Below are 17121 nucleotides of genomic sequence, written 5' to 3'. Positions count from 1 at the left end.
TTTGTATGTAAACGTATGTGTTTACTGTGTTTAAAAAAATAGCTAAGAGTTTCCATCATTTGCAGAGCTGTTTGCGGATCTCGACATGAAGTCATTCTGAGTAAATGCTCCATTTGTTGTAGTAAGATCATATACATTTCCATGTTTTACATTTGCATACATTTACCTGCAGGATGAGCGCTGCACTGTCGCATTAATAATCCTGGCTTCTTTTATGCCTCCATCTGCTGTTCCAACATTCAGGTAGACATTACTCAGATGTTTGGCTTTAGCTCTGTTTACTGTTAAACCTTTCGCTTATACAATCATTTTTATATCCATTATTCTCTAGCTGCTCGGTCTTGTCTAAGTTGAGAAACTTACAGAATGGCGCTGAAGAGAGCAAATACTCTACTCTCATAGACTGCCTGTGTCGCTGGGGGCAGGTGGGCCACATACTGGAGCTCATCAATGACTGGCTGTCTGACACCTTCCCAGAGAAAAAGGTAAAGCCCAAAAACGGGGACAAAACAATGTAACATGTCATTCCATTGTATAATTTCCCCAGGAGCAATGGGGAATCCCAGTGGTCAGACTCCACCAATTATAAAGCGTTGGCATGTATTATACAATATATACTATACACAGGGTTTTAAAAACTTATTGAGAGTCTACTGATTAGTTCCTGCCTTAAATTGTGTCCTTTGCTGCGAAGGACGGCAACAGGGAATGGATGGGTGATTTGATGGGGGCCTTCTACAGGCCGGAGTTTTAAAAAAACAGTTTTTAAGGCAATAATAATACCATATTTTTCGGACTATAAGGCGCTCTGGACTATAAGGCGCACCATCAATAAATGCCTGCTAAAACATCTAGGTTCATATACAAGGCGCACCTGATTATAAGGATGAATGACCAGCAGGTGGCAGACCTGTGCACAGTTCAAGGCAGCTGTTGTCTGTCAGTACGGTTCATATATAAGGCGCACTGGACTATAAGGCGCACCTTTGATTTATGAGAAAATCAAAGGATTTTTTGTGCGCCTTATAGTCCCAAAAATATGGTAAATTCAATAATTAATGTGATGTGTATATTCATCATGGGCTAATCTGTCAGTATAGGTTGTCTTAAAAATTTGTGGCCATTAAAGTTATTATTTAGAAGATTAATTACTGTTGTTTCATTTGTTTTTGTACCCCCCCTTCCTTTTCTTAGAGTCGAAAGGATTCTGGGCGACAAGTCCGCATCCAGGACACAATGGAGAGTAAGCCGGAGCTAGCTCTCGATTATATAGAGTACATCATGACCCACACCATGAATCGAGAATGTCTCCTCTCTGTGCCGACAAAAAAGTTAAACAGTCTTCTTAAGGTTCTGGAGCTTGTAAAAGTAAGTTTTACAATGTGGCTTAGAGAATAGGCTTTCCGTATCTTAAAAGGGGTTCCCATTCCCATACAGCTTGCACACAGAATGGGCTAAATATCTAGCAGATGCAGAGTCAGACCCTTGTCTTATGATCAGGGTTAGGGACCCGAATATGACAGATGTTTTATCTGTTTATCCACACGTTTGTTGCTCTCTTATCATTAACATTTTTTTAAAGCTATAGAAGAGAATAGATAAATAGGTACATCTGTGGTCAGCGCCTCAATCCTAGGGGCAGGGGATATGAGTCCCTGAACTTGGCTTTTCAGATTACAGATTTGTTGCGGTGACACTTTAAGGTTGTAATCAAACGTTTCAATTTAACTTGTTTTTCTTACATAAATAGTCATAAAGGTTCCTATTGATTTGAGATTATGAAAACTGTAAGGAATTGGCTAAAAAAAAGTATACAGCATTTTTCTTTCTATAATGGAAATGTATCTGCTGAAACAGAGTTACCTTTCTAATTCACTTACTGCTGATTCCACCACCTACATTTGCTGGAAGCCAATTCCAAGCCCCTGTAAAGCAATGAAAACAAGGTTATGTTGATCAGGATGCCGCCAGCTTTTGGTCTTTATTCCCTGTATATTTGGTGATCTTGTGGAATCAATAGACTTTCCTCTGACATAAGGTTTCTATGTATTTTAGGAGGTGCTGTGCTCTTTTATGAAGCCAATGAAAGATACTTCTCATAAGGTGACTCAAGAAACTGCTCTGAGGGCGTTCAGCCTTTATTGCAGGCTCAGTATCCACCTCCAATACAAGGTAATGTAGCTAAAGTGATTGAACCTCCAGGAGATCATAATTCGATGTGTACATTATGTTACGTCTTACTGACCACCATCATTTCTGCTTTTGATATACAGTTCAGTTCTGAAGGAAGAACATATCTCTCAGTCCTGGAGGACACGGGGTCCTGGATTGAAGACAGAGTCCTTGCACTTCTAGCATCTGATGAAGTCATTTCAGATCAGCAAAGTGATTTATCTCATGAAATACTTAAGGTGAGATCTTTTAGACTCTTCAGCTTGTGTTGGGTTTCTTTGTATTACCAGCAAACTAATTTTACAGCGGAGTGGTCATACATATTAGATGAATGCCAGCTGACCCAGAGGCAGAAAGGATGTGTATGGTGCCCTCTCGAATCTCATATACAAAACCCAGTGTGCCTGATCCAGAGATGTCTGGTCGATGGTTATTCTCCCCTCTGAAATGAGAACAATTGCACCCCCATCAGTCAAACCTGCATTTTGTACATACGGATAGGTAGAAGTAGCTATCAAATGCCAATTTGGACAACCGCCTTCTGCTTTATCCACCTTGTAAGTGGAAGCGACCACACTAAGGCCTCATGCAAACAAACGTATAAAAATGGCCATATATAGGTGTATCATCCGGCCCCATTTATTACAATGTGCAATACGGCCAAACATTTTAATGTGAGCTTGACGTACAAAAAATATACAGGGTGTCCTATATTCTCATGTGTTTTTGTTCCATATGCCCTAAAGAAGTCTATGGGAACTTATAAAATACGGGTTGCTTACAGTTGTGTACGTTTGCTGCCATATATAAGTGCAGTATCAGGGGAGACCATAACTAGTGGGAGCTGCATGCTGTCAAGCAGCCATCATTTGCCAGCCCACCACATTTGATACGTTACAGATGCGGTGCCATACGTGCTCAGACGGGTGAAAATCGTCCTGTATTTACGGCCAAAATACAGCTGTATATGCAGAACAGGAAAAAACATACAGTAATGTGCATGGAGTCTAATGTGAACTGAGCCATGGGTGAACAGGGGTATTCGTAGATATGTCATAAATACATGAAGGCTGTGTGTCCGCCAGTGACCCCCTTCCTGAAGCCTGGCCAAACCGGACAGTTTACTGCGCATTTGCGGCCATTGTGTTTAGGAAATGCTCAAATAATATGAAGCGATATGACTGCTGTGTGCGGTATGTAGTCAGTGATTTGTGCATTCTATTTGTTTCTTTTCATCAGACCTACCTGACTGTTTGTAAAGATGTTATAATGGTCGGCCTTGGCGATACTGAATTTCAAGCACAGATCCTTCAAATTGTTATCTCAACAATACAGACTGGTGAGTATGTATGACGGGAAGGACTTCACTGCTACAGGCGCGGAGAATGGAACATAAAGTGCCCAGAAATCCTTGAGAACAAATAAATACGCTGAGATACGTGTGTGTATATATGTTAGATTTAGATATAGTGTGTAAAATATATGCATTATGCAGACAATCACACACATATATACATATGAATATTTATACTTTCTGTGTTATTCACTCTCATAGAAGAAACTGTAGTGGTGTTTTGGGGCCTATTTAAAGGCAATGTTGAATGGAAAAGAAAATATATAAATATGAGACCGTCCTGCATGCACATATCTTCCATCCATTGCCTTTAGTGGAAAGGACTCTCACTGTTGCAGATGCAGAAATGGACAATCTTTTTTTTAATGGGTTTTTTTTTGTATTTATTATTAATGTATCTATTTTTAGAGATCACTTATTCTTAGGTTTTGTCATTCGTATCATGATCGGGGTCTTAGCTGTTTAAAGAAGTCAATCTGGTTCTGCTTGTTCTTCACAGTCTTGTGATGTTACTTTTCTTATGTCCTGTTTGCAGCTCAGTCCCTTTTTAGTGAAAGGGGCTCAGCTGCGATACAAAGCAAACGACATTATGTACAGTAATTTGCTAAGAATGGGAAAAGTAAGTAGCATAAACTTGAATGACAGGTGATGAAAATAGTGAGAAAGGTAAGATGAAATTAAATGATGCCGGTATGTGATCTAGCGAGGAATGTTAAAGTATTTGGATATGTGGAGCTCCTCTTCAGTACATGCGCTGTACTTTTTTTTTTTTTCTGTTTTTTTTTAGAGAAGTCCTATAACCTGCTGCCAATGCTGGTTTCTGTACTGAAGGAGATAACAGAAGTCTGTCTGGCTCATAAAATGAGTAACACTTGTGCTGACTTGGATAAACACCTTGATGCTATTCAGACAATCTTCCACAAAGCTTTAGAGACGGCCGCTCGTAGACTGAGGAAGCAGCAGGAGGAAGCGCTCCAGGTATTCATCAAATGACTCCATGTAATACAGGACACACTGGGACATGGTTTGCATAGTTTCTCCGTGTTTCGTTTTGTAGTTCTTTTCAATTAAAATATAAATGTGTTTAATTCTTTTTCCCTTTCTGCTTTATGGTGCAGCTTCTACAGTCCATGCAAGTTCCTCTCAGCCAGTTCATACACACGGTTCAATGCTGGCACAGCGCTTCTACGGAGGTGCACCGGGGCATGCTCTCCACCCTGCTCGCCGCTGCTGTGGCAGAAATAAGCCATTCTTTACGCAAAGTACGTATTGGTATGCCAAAGAAATAAACTAATGTGTAATAGATATACATCTAGTCTTTTAGCCCAAATTCCTTATATATTGTACTTTTCGGACTATATGACACACTTCAAAAAGAAAGAAATCTTGCTAAATAGTGTCTGCGTCTTTTAGTCTAAAGGTCAGGAGGATCCAGCACTGACCACTGTTCTGGAGATCTGGCGAATCACTTACAAAGATTTTACCTGATCTCTGAAAAAAACAGCTCTCCCTCTCATTGCTCATCCTACCATGACTATTCCCGCCAGAACTGATTACATACTTTTCAGGTCTTTAAACCCTTGCATGCTGCCAGGGGCTGCGGCCAGAGAAGATATTGCGCTGGACTGTGTATGAAGATGTCTTTGTGTGTGAGAGAGGTAATGAATGGATGTAGCAGTGCTGAGTGTGTACATGTGAATGAATGTATGTAGAAGATCTTGGTTAGTGATGAATGTAGCAAGAGGTGTGTGAGCGATTGCATAAAGCAGAGCTGTGTGTGCTTGTTTGTCACCAACAGGATAGTTGTAATTGGTGTGAAATATACCATATTTTTCGTACTAAAATATATCTGAATCTTACAAAGCAATCTCTTAGGATGCAAGGGTTATTTTCTGTGTAATTTCTCCTACTATATAGTTGAAGAAATAAGGGAAGAGGTTATAGAGACCAGAATGAAATAGTGATCGCAGAAAATTTCTCACATTTTTGCTAGTTCATGTCCACTGCTTGAAAAAAAAGTGCAGATACAGAGACTGCTTGTACCCAAAATTATTATTCTATTTGTATATGTCCTCTATGATTTGTAGAGCGCTACAGAATATGATGGAGCTATATAGATTATATAAAGATTATTATTGATATCACACCCTACCAAAATAATCAACTCTGTATGTAGATTCCAGTTATAAGCCCCTCTGAGCGTTCAGCCTCCATCATAGATAAGACTAAGACACCTCACATCAAAATATCATTCATTTTAGATTTCGGATCCAACAGAAATTCCCACACCAGCGGCTCCTTCAGATCTGCCACCACTCTCGCGCTGTCTGATGTCCATTGTTATAAAGACAACCAGTGTGCTGAGGTAAGTTTCCCGCCATGAAAACTGTACATTGTCTCGATCTGACCCCTTAAATGGGTCGTTTCTTTCCAGAACCGCTCCTCTTTGGACTATGGGGTAGTGCGTGGTATTGCAACTAAGTTCTATTAATTTCTATACAGTTGCAATACCAGCTCAATCCATGGTCAGGTGTAGTTGCTTTTATCCATAAACTGCGCTATAATTTGCAACCTCTGGACAATCCCTTTAATCAGATAGTGTCCTGTTAGAGTACTATATCTGGTTGTGATACATTTCCTGCCGGTGTATCTATATCTGTAGTTGTTAAAGGGGGATTCTTATAACATGCTATCCCCTATCCACAGGGGGTAACCCGCTGATTAGTGGGAGATCCTATTGGTGGGATCATGAGAACTGGGGTGCTTTTATATTAACAAATTAATTGAGCTGCCAGTTGAGGATGCATTTTATCACTACCATCTGCTCCATTCTTGATCATAAAGCTCGCTGTGACCGTAGTACCCCATACCTGTGGTGGGGGAGTTCTTCACTCTAGATGTCGTCATTTGTATTTAGGTGTTTTATGAATTTTATTTTGTGTCCTTTCCAGTTCATTTTTAGGAGAACTATCAGAATTCATCTCATTAGGAGACATTGATGGAATCCTGAGTCTGACTGCATCCTTACATATAGTAATGGTCTGCTCCAAAGGTACAGTCTCTTGTCTGGATGTAATAGAATTGCATATTAAAGGAGTTGCTCGGATGTTGATGTTGCTGACCTGTCCTTAGTAAAGGTCATGCGTATCAGATTAATGGGAGGATATTATAAAATGTCTGATGCTTTGCTTGGTAAGAAGAGATTAGGCTGCGGCACTGAATGTGTGTAATGAGGAGGAATCTCTCTCATAGGCTGCAGTCTGGGATTTTGTCTCAGTGTGAACTAAATAATAGCACCCAAACATCTTAGTATTAGTACTTAGTACTTCCCATCATTACACACCCTCAGTCAACCTTATCACAAAAGTCTTGTTATAAAGTTATAACTAATGTTCTTAACTAAGGACACTAAGGTTAGATACTGAGTTTTTGAATGACAGAAATGAGCATTATGCTAACATTTATTAATTAGAAACTTCTAGGCAAGTTGTTATCTGAAGAATTTGTAATTTTATTTATTTTTTTGAAGGTAAAAGAATGTCTTCTGCCACTAAAGACATCGCTTCAACCATTCATCAGAAACTGAAGACGTATAGAGAGATCACGATGGAAGATGATGAAAACATAGAGAGGTAAATTGTGAATATTGAAGGGTCAATGAGGGAGGTGTTCTGTGACCTTTTAGCACTTACCAGACATAAGAGACTTTGGAATAGAACTATGTGTAGTACCAGTTGTAGCCACTACAGGATGTATAGCGCTGTCTGGTAATCAAAAGGTCACAGCACTTCCCATATGGAAAAACCATATACAGACACTTAAGTTTTTATTGCTTAATATTACATAGCTGTTCCCAATTCTGCTCTCAGGTTGATAATAATAATTATACTGTGCAAATTATAGGAGACAAAAGAAAATAAGACACTATAAACAGTCATATGGAACAATAGGGGTGAGGGCCCTCCTGAGAGGGCTTACAATGAGGGTGAGGGCTGCTTAGGGGGACTTGCAATTCTCCATACTGCCTATACCAGTGGTCCTTATTATCAGACACCCTGCAATAAGACTTTTATCCCCTATTCTGTAGGGAAACCCTTTAATGAAGTTTATATGAACTTCATCAGAGTCACAAATAGATGTATACAACATGCAGCATGACCAAGAGTTTGCATAGACTATAAGTGAATGAATCAACTCATCACAGACATCCGAGATTAATCACCCTGTGACGTGAGATCTTTGCTGTATGTCGGGAAATAACCCTACAAGTGTGTGTGCTCATTACCCATCACACAGATACAAGGGGCTTGTCGTATGTTTGTACTGACGTAAGACAAAGGCTCTATGTATTTTTATCTGATCTGCATCAGCCTCGGGCTAGACTGACGCACAATAATGTAAGTGTCTTTTATCTTTTCAGGGCCATTTATGAATCATCAGTGAGAACTTTGGATCAGCTCCTGTTGCCTTAATTTCATCCCCGGAGAATATATGTTTGTTGTAATTATAGGGAAATGTACTGACTGGGATATTAATGTAAGATGGGACATGAATATCGGAACAGTGGGAATCCTAGCATCATTCTCCATCAAACTAGCTGCTGAGCTTTGGGTCAGTACAGCACTGTATAGTGGGTAATGCTCCAGAATGGTACTGCAACATTGATCCAATTTAACAGGACGGAAGTATCACTGAAGTATCATCCTGGCCACCAGATCATTGAGGGTGACACTGCCGGAAGACTCGCTGACACCAGAGGGAAGCCAAAGACAACATTTGAATGCAGTGGCGGATCCTCCAGGGTGCTGCCGCTTTGTTCTTCTCTGTGAGACCGACAATGTGAGGACAATCTCCTCTGGTGATTGAAGAATACACCAGCCCAAATTCTTGACCAACATTGTTTAAATGGGACATATTCTGGGGATGTGTCTGCAATGGCTTTACCAGTTATAAGAGATATAACTTCTTATTACCAGTAGAGCCCTTTAAATATCTTTATAAAAAAAAAAAAATACTTTTTTTGTAATGTACAATAAATTTTTGCAGTTTTCTGTTATGTACATATAAAATATATATATTATGGAGATGAATCTGTATATTCTGATTTTATCTGACTAGCTGTAGTACCCCGGGGGTTGCCCTGGATCGTAAATAATTGCTCTTATAGAACGGGTCAACAAAAAAATATATATATATTTAGTATATAAAAATCACAAACTGATGGAAACATTTCACATCATATATTTAACATTGCAACACCGATTAACTAAATGATTCCCCAAGAAATGTGAAGCTTTATATACAACTAGTAGTATTTATATACAACTCGTTATTCCAGAGCCTTTTGATAAACAACATTCTTCATTTTTCCTTATGGTGCAAAGACGAACAGGTTCTTGGCAGTTCCTACTCTTGAACAGGCCACCATGAGACCATGAGAAAAACACCGAAATTGTGAATCAATTCCTACTTTCAAAGACTGTCCCTTAGCCTTGCTGATGGACATTGCAGATACCAGATAGACTAGAAGCTGGAGGCGTTTAAGATGAAAAGGTAAATATCCTGGAATAACCCCAATGGTTGGAATAAGAACCTCCTCTCCTTTGGCACATCCTTTAAAAATAGTTGCAGCAATTACAGTACATGTGAAACGGGTTCCTAAAACAGTCATTTAGTTTAACAAACTACAGATACTTACCTGCGCCCCTTTTCATCCCAGCTTTACACCTGACCATGGTTGGTGTCGGTGTACTTGGAAACGCAAAGTTTCTAGTAACCGATCCACCGCTGCTTTTTTTTCATGATGCTTTTAGATCCCTGCTGCACTCTATTTAATGGTTGGCTCCTGACACAGTGATGGGTCATTTGTGACCAAGCTGGCATAAAGAACCGGCTTTTTACAGTGAACAATGGGAGCCGGCTCCCACCTGAGAGATGAGTCAGTGACCCAAAGAGGGTCGGACCAGGCAGTAGGACAGGACATGATGATGTTTATTGGGGTCTTTCCTCCCTCCTGACCCGTCCAGCTCTCTGTTTCTAATAAAATGACCCTGCACTAGGCTCCGAGCAGGATGTCAATGGTTCAGTAAACTTGCCCCTTCGTGGTTGACTCCAACCCTGAATGGAGACACCTTATATTATATTTAATAGGGAGCCGTTCAGGAGCTAGAAGAGCCGGCTCATTTCAGTGAGCAGAACCTAATGATCCAGCCCACTAAGAAGATCCGGATTGCCCATCACTAGCTTGACCGCACAGGAAGCACTTGGAGAGACCAAACAGTGATAACAGCAATGACTCAAAAACTCGCACTCAGTCACTGAGTGGCCCCCCATGACATTGCCTATGTGTTCAGGAGTTAGAGTTGTAGGTTGTGATCACTTTCCTGGACGCCTTAATTTATCATTTTGTTTCTGCCAAATTCCTTTAATTCAATCAAAATTATTTTACATCAACAGCAAGAAAAAATGGTTGCAAAAGTGATCACTCCTTTAATGTATATGGATGTTACGCGCCTCTAAATATGAATACTTCACATAATATAAAAAGAAAAGATTCTGCTGGCTTGTTATACATGGCATCTCTCCATGTGTCTGACATTAGTGTAGACTGTGACTTATACCTTGTCATATTGGGTGTGACAAGTGCACGGTAACCTCCCCCTCCGGTGCTCTACATGAATTACCAGGACAATCAATCTACATGGAATAAGGCAGCGGATCATATATATGCTGTAATACACCCAGTCTGACAGCCCTATTAAAGTGATGGATAGCGCTCTCTATAGTCTTAATTATACCTTTAACATCCAGGAATCATGGGACTTTGAGTAAGATGCAATAAATATGTTTATATTTAAAGGTGACCGGGGCTGTGAAATCATCTGGATAAACCGGCTTCGGCTTGGGCACAGAGAATGGACATACCACTGAACGGGAAGAACTACTACAACAAAATACGCACCATGCGTTGCTTAGTTAAATAGAACCTATCATCAGGGTTTCACCAAGACTTATGTGGGAACCTGTCATTAAGTTTAATGGTGAATCTTTTGATGTCAGTGCCACAAACAATACGGTCGTGTGCATTTAGCCTAAGAGAGGTTATTAAAAGTAGTTCTGGGTAGTGTAGACGAAAGGAGAGCAAATCTTCAGGTGAGAGGTCTGCTTTAAGGGGTAAAAGATGCAAAGTGTTGAAGTTGGTAAAAGTTCCTACTGCCTGATGCGGTCAGCGAGAGTTGCGTACAGTGGGCGGAACATGGAAAGACCGGACATGGAAGACACTGCGGCGCCGGGAGTTACGCAAAATACGTAGCGACTTCCACACTTGCTCATGCCCAGATGAATGCGGAGACCTTCCATCTGCTTCATCTGCACATGACCGGGCGCAACATTGTGCAAGATGCTCACCGCACAGGCACGAGAATGCCTAATGCGGTCAGCGAGAGTTGCTGGCAAAACATGGATTGGTGATGTCTGCTGGGGGGCAAGCCAGGGGGCGTGAAAATGATGGTAGAAGGGCAGGTGAGGGGCGGTATTAGTCATTTGAAAATCACACACAGAGGAACGGAGGAGCAGTTTGGGGGGGGGGGGGACTAATCCTCTGTGGACCCGCAGGGGGCGAAGTGACTAGTCACTGAGCACATGGCATTGTAAGTTAATATATAACTTATCATTTTTTCTGTAAAACCTATTTTTCATACAAAAACTTTTTGACAGTGGAATGCTCTATGGGGACTGGGGGGTTGCTAAAAATGGGTCTCCTAGTGACAGGTTCCCTTTAATCTCCCCCATTGTCTGCTGGCTATAGAGTGTACACATCTCCTTATTGGAGTTTCGTTGTTTGTTAATATTCTGGCTTGTAGAGGATATTTATAACTGAGGAAAAAGATGTGGAAATGATGTGATACATGAATGCGGAGGTCCATATGGTGAGCTGACAAAATGCTTCAAAGTCTATGGAGCTTGGATATTTCAGTGATCACGGATCGTCTTTACTTCCCCCTGAACAAATGTTCACCTGCAGAAACACAAGGTAAACTTGGGAAATCAAGGGGTTTATTGCTAGATTCGTAAAGCGCTGCAGAATGTGGTGGCGCTGTGTAAATAAAGATTATTATATGATTATTTATTCATCCGTAAGTAAGAAACTGTTCCGGCTGTTATCAGGGAATAGATGTAGATGTGGAACCTATGATGATATAGCACATGTGCCTGGTGCTAGTATCCTGCAGTCACTGCTATCTGCATACTGTAGATGTGGGAACTGCTATTTTACATAATAGACAACACAGGAATAGTGGGAACAAATACCCGGGCCTCCTACCAAGGTGGTTAGCACCAAGGAAAGCACAAGTGGTCGCTGGAGGACCTGGTCCTGGTAAATGATGGCGCACGCAAACGGCTCTACCAAAGTTCAGGAGTTATTAGAACCCATCAAATGGCTTTTGTTATAAACTGGATGAAAGCAGGTTCAGAGCCTAAACCTGTGAACCTCTTTGTAACAAGCAGCGGGTATGGACCCACCATATTAATCCACTGGTTTGATTATGGGCCACCTCTAAAGGCCCTATCTCTAAACACCCCACTAACTTCACCCCTGCAGAGACACCCCAAGGCTGATACCTATGTAGATGGACAGCAGGGCAAGAGTGCATGGCACCAAAGGATGGGCCAAGATAAGGGCAGGCAGAATTCGTCCAGGGTCAGAAATTAGGCAGAGGGTTGAGGAAACCGACATGGGATCATAGATCAGACTCAAGCTGGCGTTATACACTGCTGAGAGTAAGTGATCATGAATGGAGTCAACCCAGGGGTCAATCAGTGAGACAAGGCTTACCATGAAGCAGGACTGGACTAGCTTGAACTTTTATTCTGGTACTGGGGAATAGGACATGCTTAAATTGTAGTAAATCCTACTAAACATGGTCTTTTAAATAATGTATAGGTGCTTAGCACAGCTTTAAAGGGTAGAAAGTCACAAAGTTGCACAAAATGTGTAACTTTTTTTTAAAGATCACAAAACTACTATGGATGTCCTTATAATTACTCTCCTTGTATTTTGCCTCCTCCAACATACAAAGAAGCATCACTGTAAGGAGAGGAAACCCTCCAATATCATGGATGGTGCAGAATTAACCAGAATCGGCTCCGTTATCTGTGAGTTTTATGTATTCCCTGTTTGTGGAATATTTTGAGTTTAGCTATTTGTAGTATCTCCCCATAGAATAACATGGGGTCCCAGCGGAGGAAGCAGCCAGTTAGATCTTCACTCTGCAGCAGATGTGGTTACTTGACATAAAGCCCAGAAGAGCAGGGACGGGATGAGGCTGAACAACAACACTCGGCGCTCTCCGGTATATATACGGTTTACAACATTAGGAAATCTTATTTCACTCTTTTGCTTCATCGTGATCTACGTTCATCCAAATACAACTCTTCTATCCTTCAGTAGAAGATATTACGGAGAAAGAACAGAGGATTTGTAATTTATTTGACCCATATTACGATATTGTGCAAGTCATTAACGGGCATTCAATGAAAGATAATTACCAATTTCTACATGGAAAATTGCTCCCTTACAGCACTGCATTGGTAAATGAGAAATTTGATAGCTCGTTTAACGCTATGGTTTATTACTTTCAATTGAGAGGCTTCTGAGCAAGTTTTATCTATGTTCTAACTAATGGAAATTAAAATAGTTTCATACCTGACTGATTGTGCAAGAAATGTGTGTGGGCTTCTCACTTTGGATGGATGATGCTCTTGTTAAGGTGGACGATCTTATAAGGAGACCCCCTCTTCATATGAGTTATTGCTCCTGTACAAATTGATTTATACCATTTGCATGCATAAGGATTACACCAGAAAAAAAATCTTGGTCAGCGGCAAAGACGGGGCCGCATAATAGGTGGGGCACCAAATGTGGGCGATTCGGGCAGTCGCATGACCACAACCACTATATAATGCATGGCAATATGCTTGGTATCTGAACACTACAGTCTCTTCTAACAGGTGAATAGGGTGGGCGGTGGTCAGACCCCCTACACATCTCATATTAATGACCTATTCTGGAAGAGCATAAGCTGCAGGGAAGGAAGCAGAGAGACCATTTGGCAACATAGGGCACCAAAAATAAAAAAAAAGTCAAGGCCAGGATTTTTGACTCCTCTCCCCCACCAAGTGGGCGGGGAGGTGAGTGAAGTGTCATAGGGTGTAACTCAATTCTATGTCAGACAGGGCCTGGCGTAGAATTGATCTGTACGTATGGTCACAGTCAGCCTGCAGCCTCTTAGTATATCTGGCACAACCAAGTACTTAAAGGGGACCTGTCATCAGAAATTGACCAAATAAATCACTACCAGTATGTTGTCCAGCAGATTAACTCTTTCTAGATACCCTAGTGTGGTAACATTATTCCGAAACTTTGGAGTGAAATTGATTGTATAATGTCACAGAGGTGGAAAGATCAATGCTGAAGTCAAGCTCTCCCTGTCTCAGAATGTCCTCTCTTCTGTGATGGACACCTTGCACCAGACTTATGGAGTGCTGGCTACTTGCATTCCTGTATGCATGAACCTCAATTACAGTTAAGGGGGCATTCTGGGACAGGGAGAGCAGAGACTGTCCGTCTCTGTGACTTCATAGAACCAATTTACATCTCACTTTAAAGTAGATTTTCTGGATGATGCCATCACGCAGGGCCGGGACAGAAACATCATCTAGGAGGTATTAATCTGCTTGATAACATACTGTTTGTTGTTTATGAAGTTAATTTCTGCTGACAAGTTCCCTTTAAAAAATAATTCCATCATAAGGTAGAAGATTCCTGGTAGTAATAATATGGACCTTGCAGAACCCCAAAATCATGACCCACCAATCTGTCTGGGATTACATGAAGGAATTGAACAAGCCTACATCTAGATATGTTTGGAACAACCTCCCTGCAGAGTTCCTTCTGGAGCTCTGTGAAGGTGTAGTTAGAAGAATTGACACTGTTATAAAGGTAAGTGGTGATTACACCAAATATTGAGCAAGATAAATTATTAACACCTCTATTTTTATAGCTGTCTCACTATGCACCATTTTCCACACACCTGCCCGTGTATATATCTCAATTATTTATCATTTCAATGCTGAGGCCCGGTAGGAAATAACAGGAAAGTGAAGCTCTACACTAAATATATAGTCACATTCTGCTATTGTGTTTCCTTTTCTTTACCGTCACAGAGGGAATAGGTCTTTATCTGTAAATCAAAGTGTCTTGTAAAGTCGCCGCGACAATGTGGGTTTTCAGAGAAAGAGGGAAAACTTCAAATGAAAATTGGCTTTTCTGTTGAGGACACATTTATCGGATACGTTGCGGGCCCGGATTCTTTGTAGACAATAAAATAGTAGAGAGAAGAAATAAAAAGGAAAGGTAATTATGGAGAACTAAATGTCTCATTGCGCTATTGAGACTTCAAAGCCCGGGTCAGGAGCCGTGGTACGATACGTGATCAGACACTGAGAGTAAGGTTTTCATCATGTTCCATGTCGCTTGGTTAGAAATGTATCTATATATATTAAAAAAAACTCCCCTGGATCTTGTGGCTATGTGTCCTCATGGACAGGGCAGGCGCCAGCACCTGGCATACCTGGGCAAGTGCCGGGGCCCAGAGCTGCTGGGGGGGCCCACATAAGTCTTCAATTAGTAATCCATGGAGGTGAGGGGGTGTATCTAATGAATCCATAGAGGGAATGGGGGGCTTATATAAAATAACCATGAGGGGGCTGTTAAGTATGATAAATCAGGGAGCAGGAGAATATCTTAGTTTCTAAATTTGTAATGCTGCCACATGAGCTACTGCAAAGGGGCCTACTGAGGCTCTGTCGCCCAGGGGCCTACTGATACCTGGAGCCGACCCTGCTCATGGATTAGCGTGTAATATTATAATTGTGCATTATTGTATACTGGACTAGACAGACCTTATGATGTGCAGATATATTGTAGTAATACAGAAACTAATGATCTACCATGAAAGAAGCAAGAGGCCAGATTTATTTTTAGAGTCTTTTATTATCTTTTTTTTCTACTACTCTGGGGGAGGGGGATGTAGATTCCAAAATAAACTTGTCTAGATAGTCCAAAGTTAGGGGCACAGCACAGCTTTGCGGAAAATGCCCTTCTTGATAAATGCCCCCCATAGACAGGACAGTGAAGGGGGTAAAAACCATTATCAGGTTTTTACCATTAAACCTAATGACAGGTTACCACAGAAGACTTCATACTTTGCCCCATGATTTTTTTAAGATTAAAATCCATAGCTCAGGTCTAACAAAATCACTTTTGAATAACAGTAGTTGGCACCTTGCAGAGAGACTTACAGAGTCACAAGGGGCTTGTTTTCTCTTCATTTGAACCACTGTGTAACACAGATCAGCTCCCTCACTGCCCCCACCCTAGTTTCTCACTGAAAGAAGGAGATGAGAGAGATAATGGCTGTGTGTGACTCGCTGCAGAGAATTCCTAAGGGAGGGGAAATGAGGAAGTTGAGAAAAAGATGTTGGCTGTGTGTACCTCACTGAAGTGAATTACTGAGGGAAGGGGCAATTAAGGGAGTTAAATGCTCTTCTGCAATTTACACACAGCCAACATCTCTCTCAACTCCTTCATTCCCCCTCCCTCAGGAATTTTCTTCATCGAGTCACACACAGCCAACATCTCTCTCAACTCCTTCATCCCCCCTCCCTCCCTTTCCATCAGCTCCTTCATTCCCACTTCTATCAGGAATTTCTCTTCAGCTAGTCACACGCAGCCAATGTCTTTCTCAATAAGGAAACTGAGCCATGTTACACAGTCGACTGAAGAGAGAACATGCCCTTTAGCCACATTGATTTGAAAGATAATCAATATTAAACCCCTCTTAATCAAACCTTGGTCTGATCCACCCTAGGATTCTCCTCTCTCCACCATTAGGCCAATACACTTATGGTGAGTCCCCAGAAGGTTACTTGAATTTATCCTGGAGGCTATATAAAGGGGGCTTCAAGAGAATAAAAGTGTGTATTCATCTCCTATGACAGTTCGGATTTTCTAATTGGATAATGGATGTTTAATTGGGATGTAACAAATCAGGACAAAATTCAAAGATATAATAGAAGGGGGACAAGGCCTACTTATAAGGCAACTCAATGGTAAAAAATGTAACACACCCATTGTGCTATTTAACTGGTTTGGGCCTCACACTAAAGGGCATTATCCCTGGACCTCTCCGGTATTCACCCTTTTACCCCTATACAGGGATCTGGACTCTGCTACGGAGAGATTGCAAGGCCGCTTCCTCTTGTGGTGGTCCCAGTGTGGATAGCAGCTAGCCCAGTGGGCAGAGGGACACCGGTACATGGTACCAAGTGGTCAGGCAAAGCCACTAGTCAAATTCAGTCCAGAGTCGAATCAGGCAATGTACAAGCAGAAATGTAGACAAGCAGAGAGTTGTGGGTGGCAGCTTAGGCTCAGAATACAAGGTTCCCTCGGGTCAGGTACCAGGGAACACGGAGCAGAAACAGAGCCGGAGGATGAGCCTAAGGTCACACATGGGAAGACAAGCAGAAACAGA

General features: G+C 41.4%; 1 protein-coding gene across 1 annotated transcript in view; it reads left to right on the top strand.

Annotated features, from left to right (window-relative positions):
- Nucleotides 1–8610, top strand: part of NCAPG2 (non-SMC condensin II complex subunit G2) — a 28266-nt gene extending 19656 nt beyond the window's left edge. The window contains exons 17-28 of the mRNA XM_072153968.1: nt 173–243; nt 332–485; nt 1195–1368; nt 2056–2172; nt 2274–2411; nt 3412–3511; nt 4314–4504; nt 4645–4788; nt 5788–5891; nt 6478–6578; nt 7056–7158; nt 7947–8610. Coding sequence (XP_072010069.1) covers nt 173–243; nt 332–485; nt 1195–1368; nt 2056–2172; nt 2274–2411; nt 3412–3511; nt 4314–4504; nt 4645–4788; nt 5788–5891; nt 6478–6578; nt 7056–7158; nt 7947–7998 — 1449 coding nt within the window. The 3' untranslated portion in view covers nt 7999–8610. The remainder of the gene's footprint in view (nt 1–172; nt 244–331; nt 486–1194; nt 1369–2055; nt 2173–2273; nt 2412–3411; nt 3512–4313; nt 4505–4644; nt 4789–5787; nt 5892–6477; nt 6579–7055; nt 7159–7946) is intronic.
- Nucleotides 8611–17121: the final 8511 nt, after the last annotated feature.

This window comes from Engystomops pustulosus, chromosome 5, assembly GCF_040894005.1.
Source record: "Engystomops pustulosus chromosome 5, aEngPut4.maternal, whole genome shotgun sequence".
NCBI classification, from domain to species: domain Eukaryota; kingdom Metazoa; phylum Chordata; class Amphibia; order Anura; family Leptodactylidae; genus Engystomops; species Engystomops pustulosus.
The sequence above is the reverse complement of the archived record's forward strand: the minus strand, read 5'-3'. Positions and strand labels throughout refer to the sequence as shown.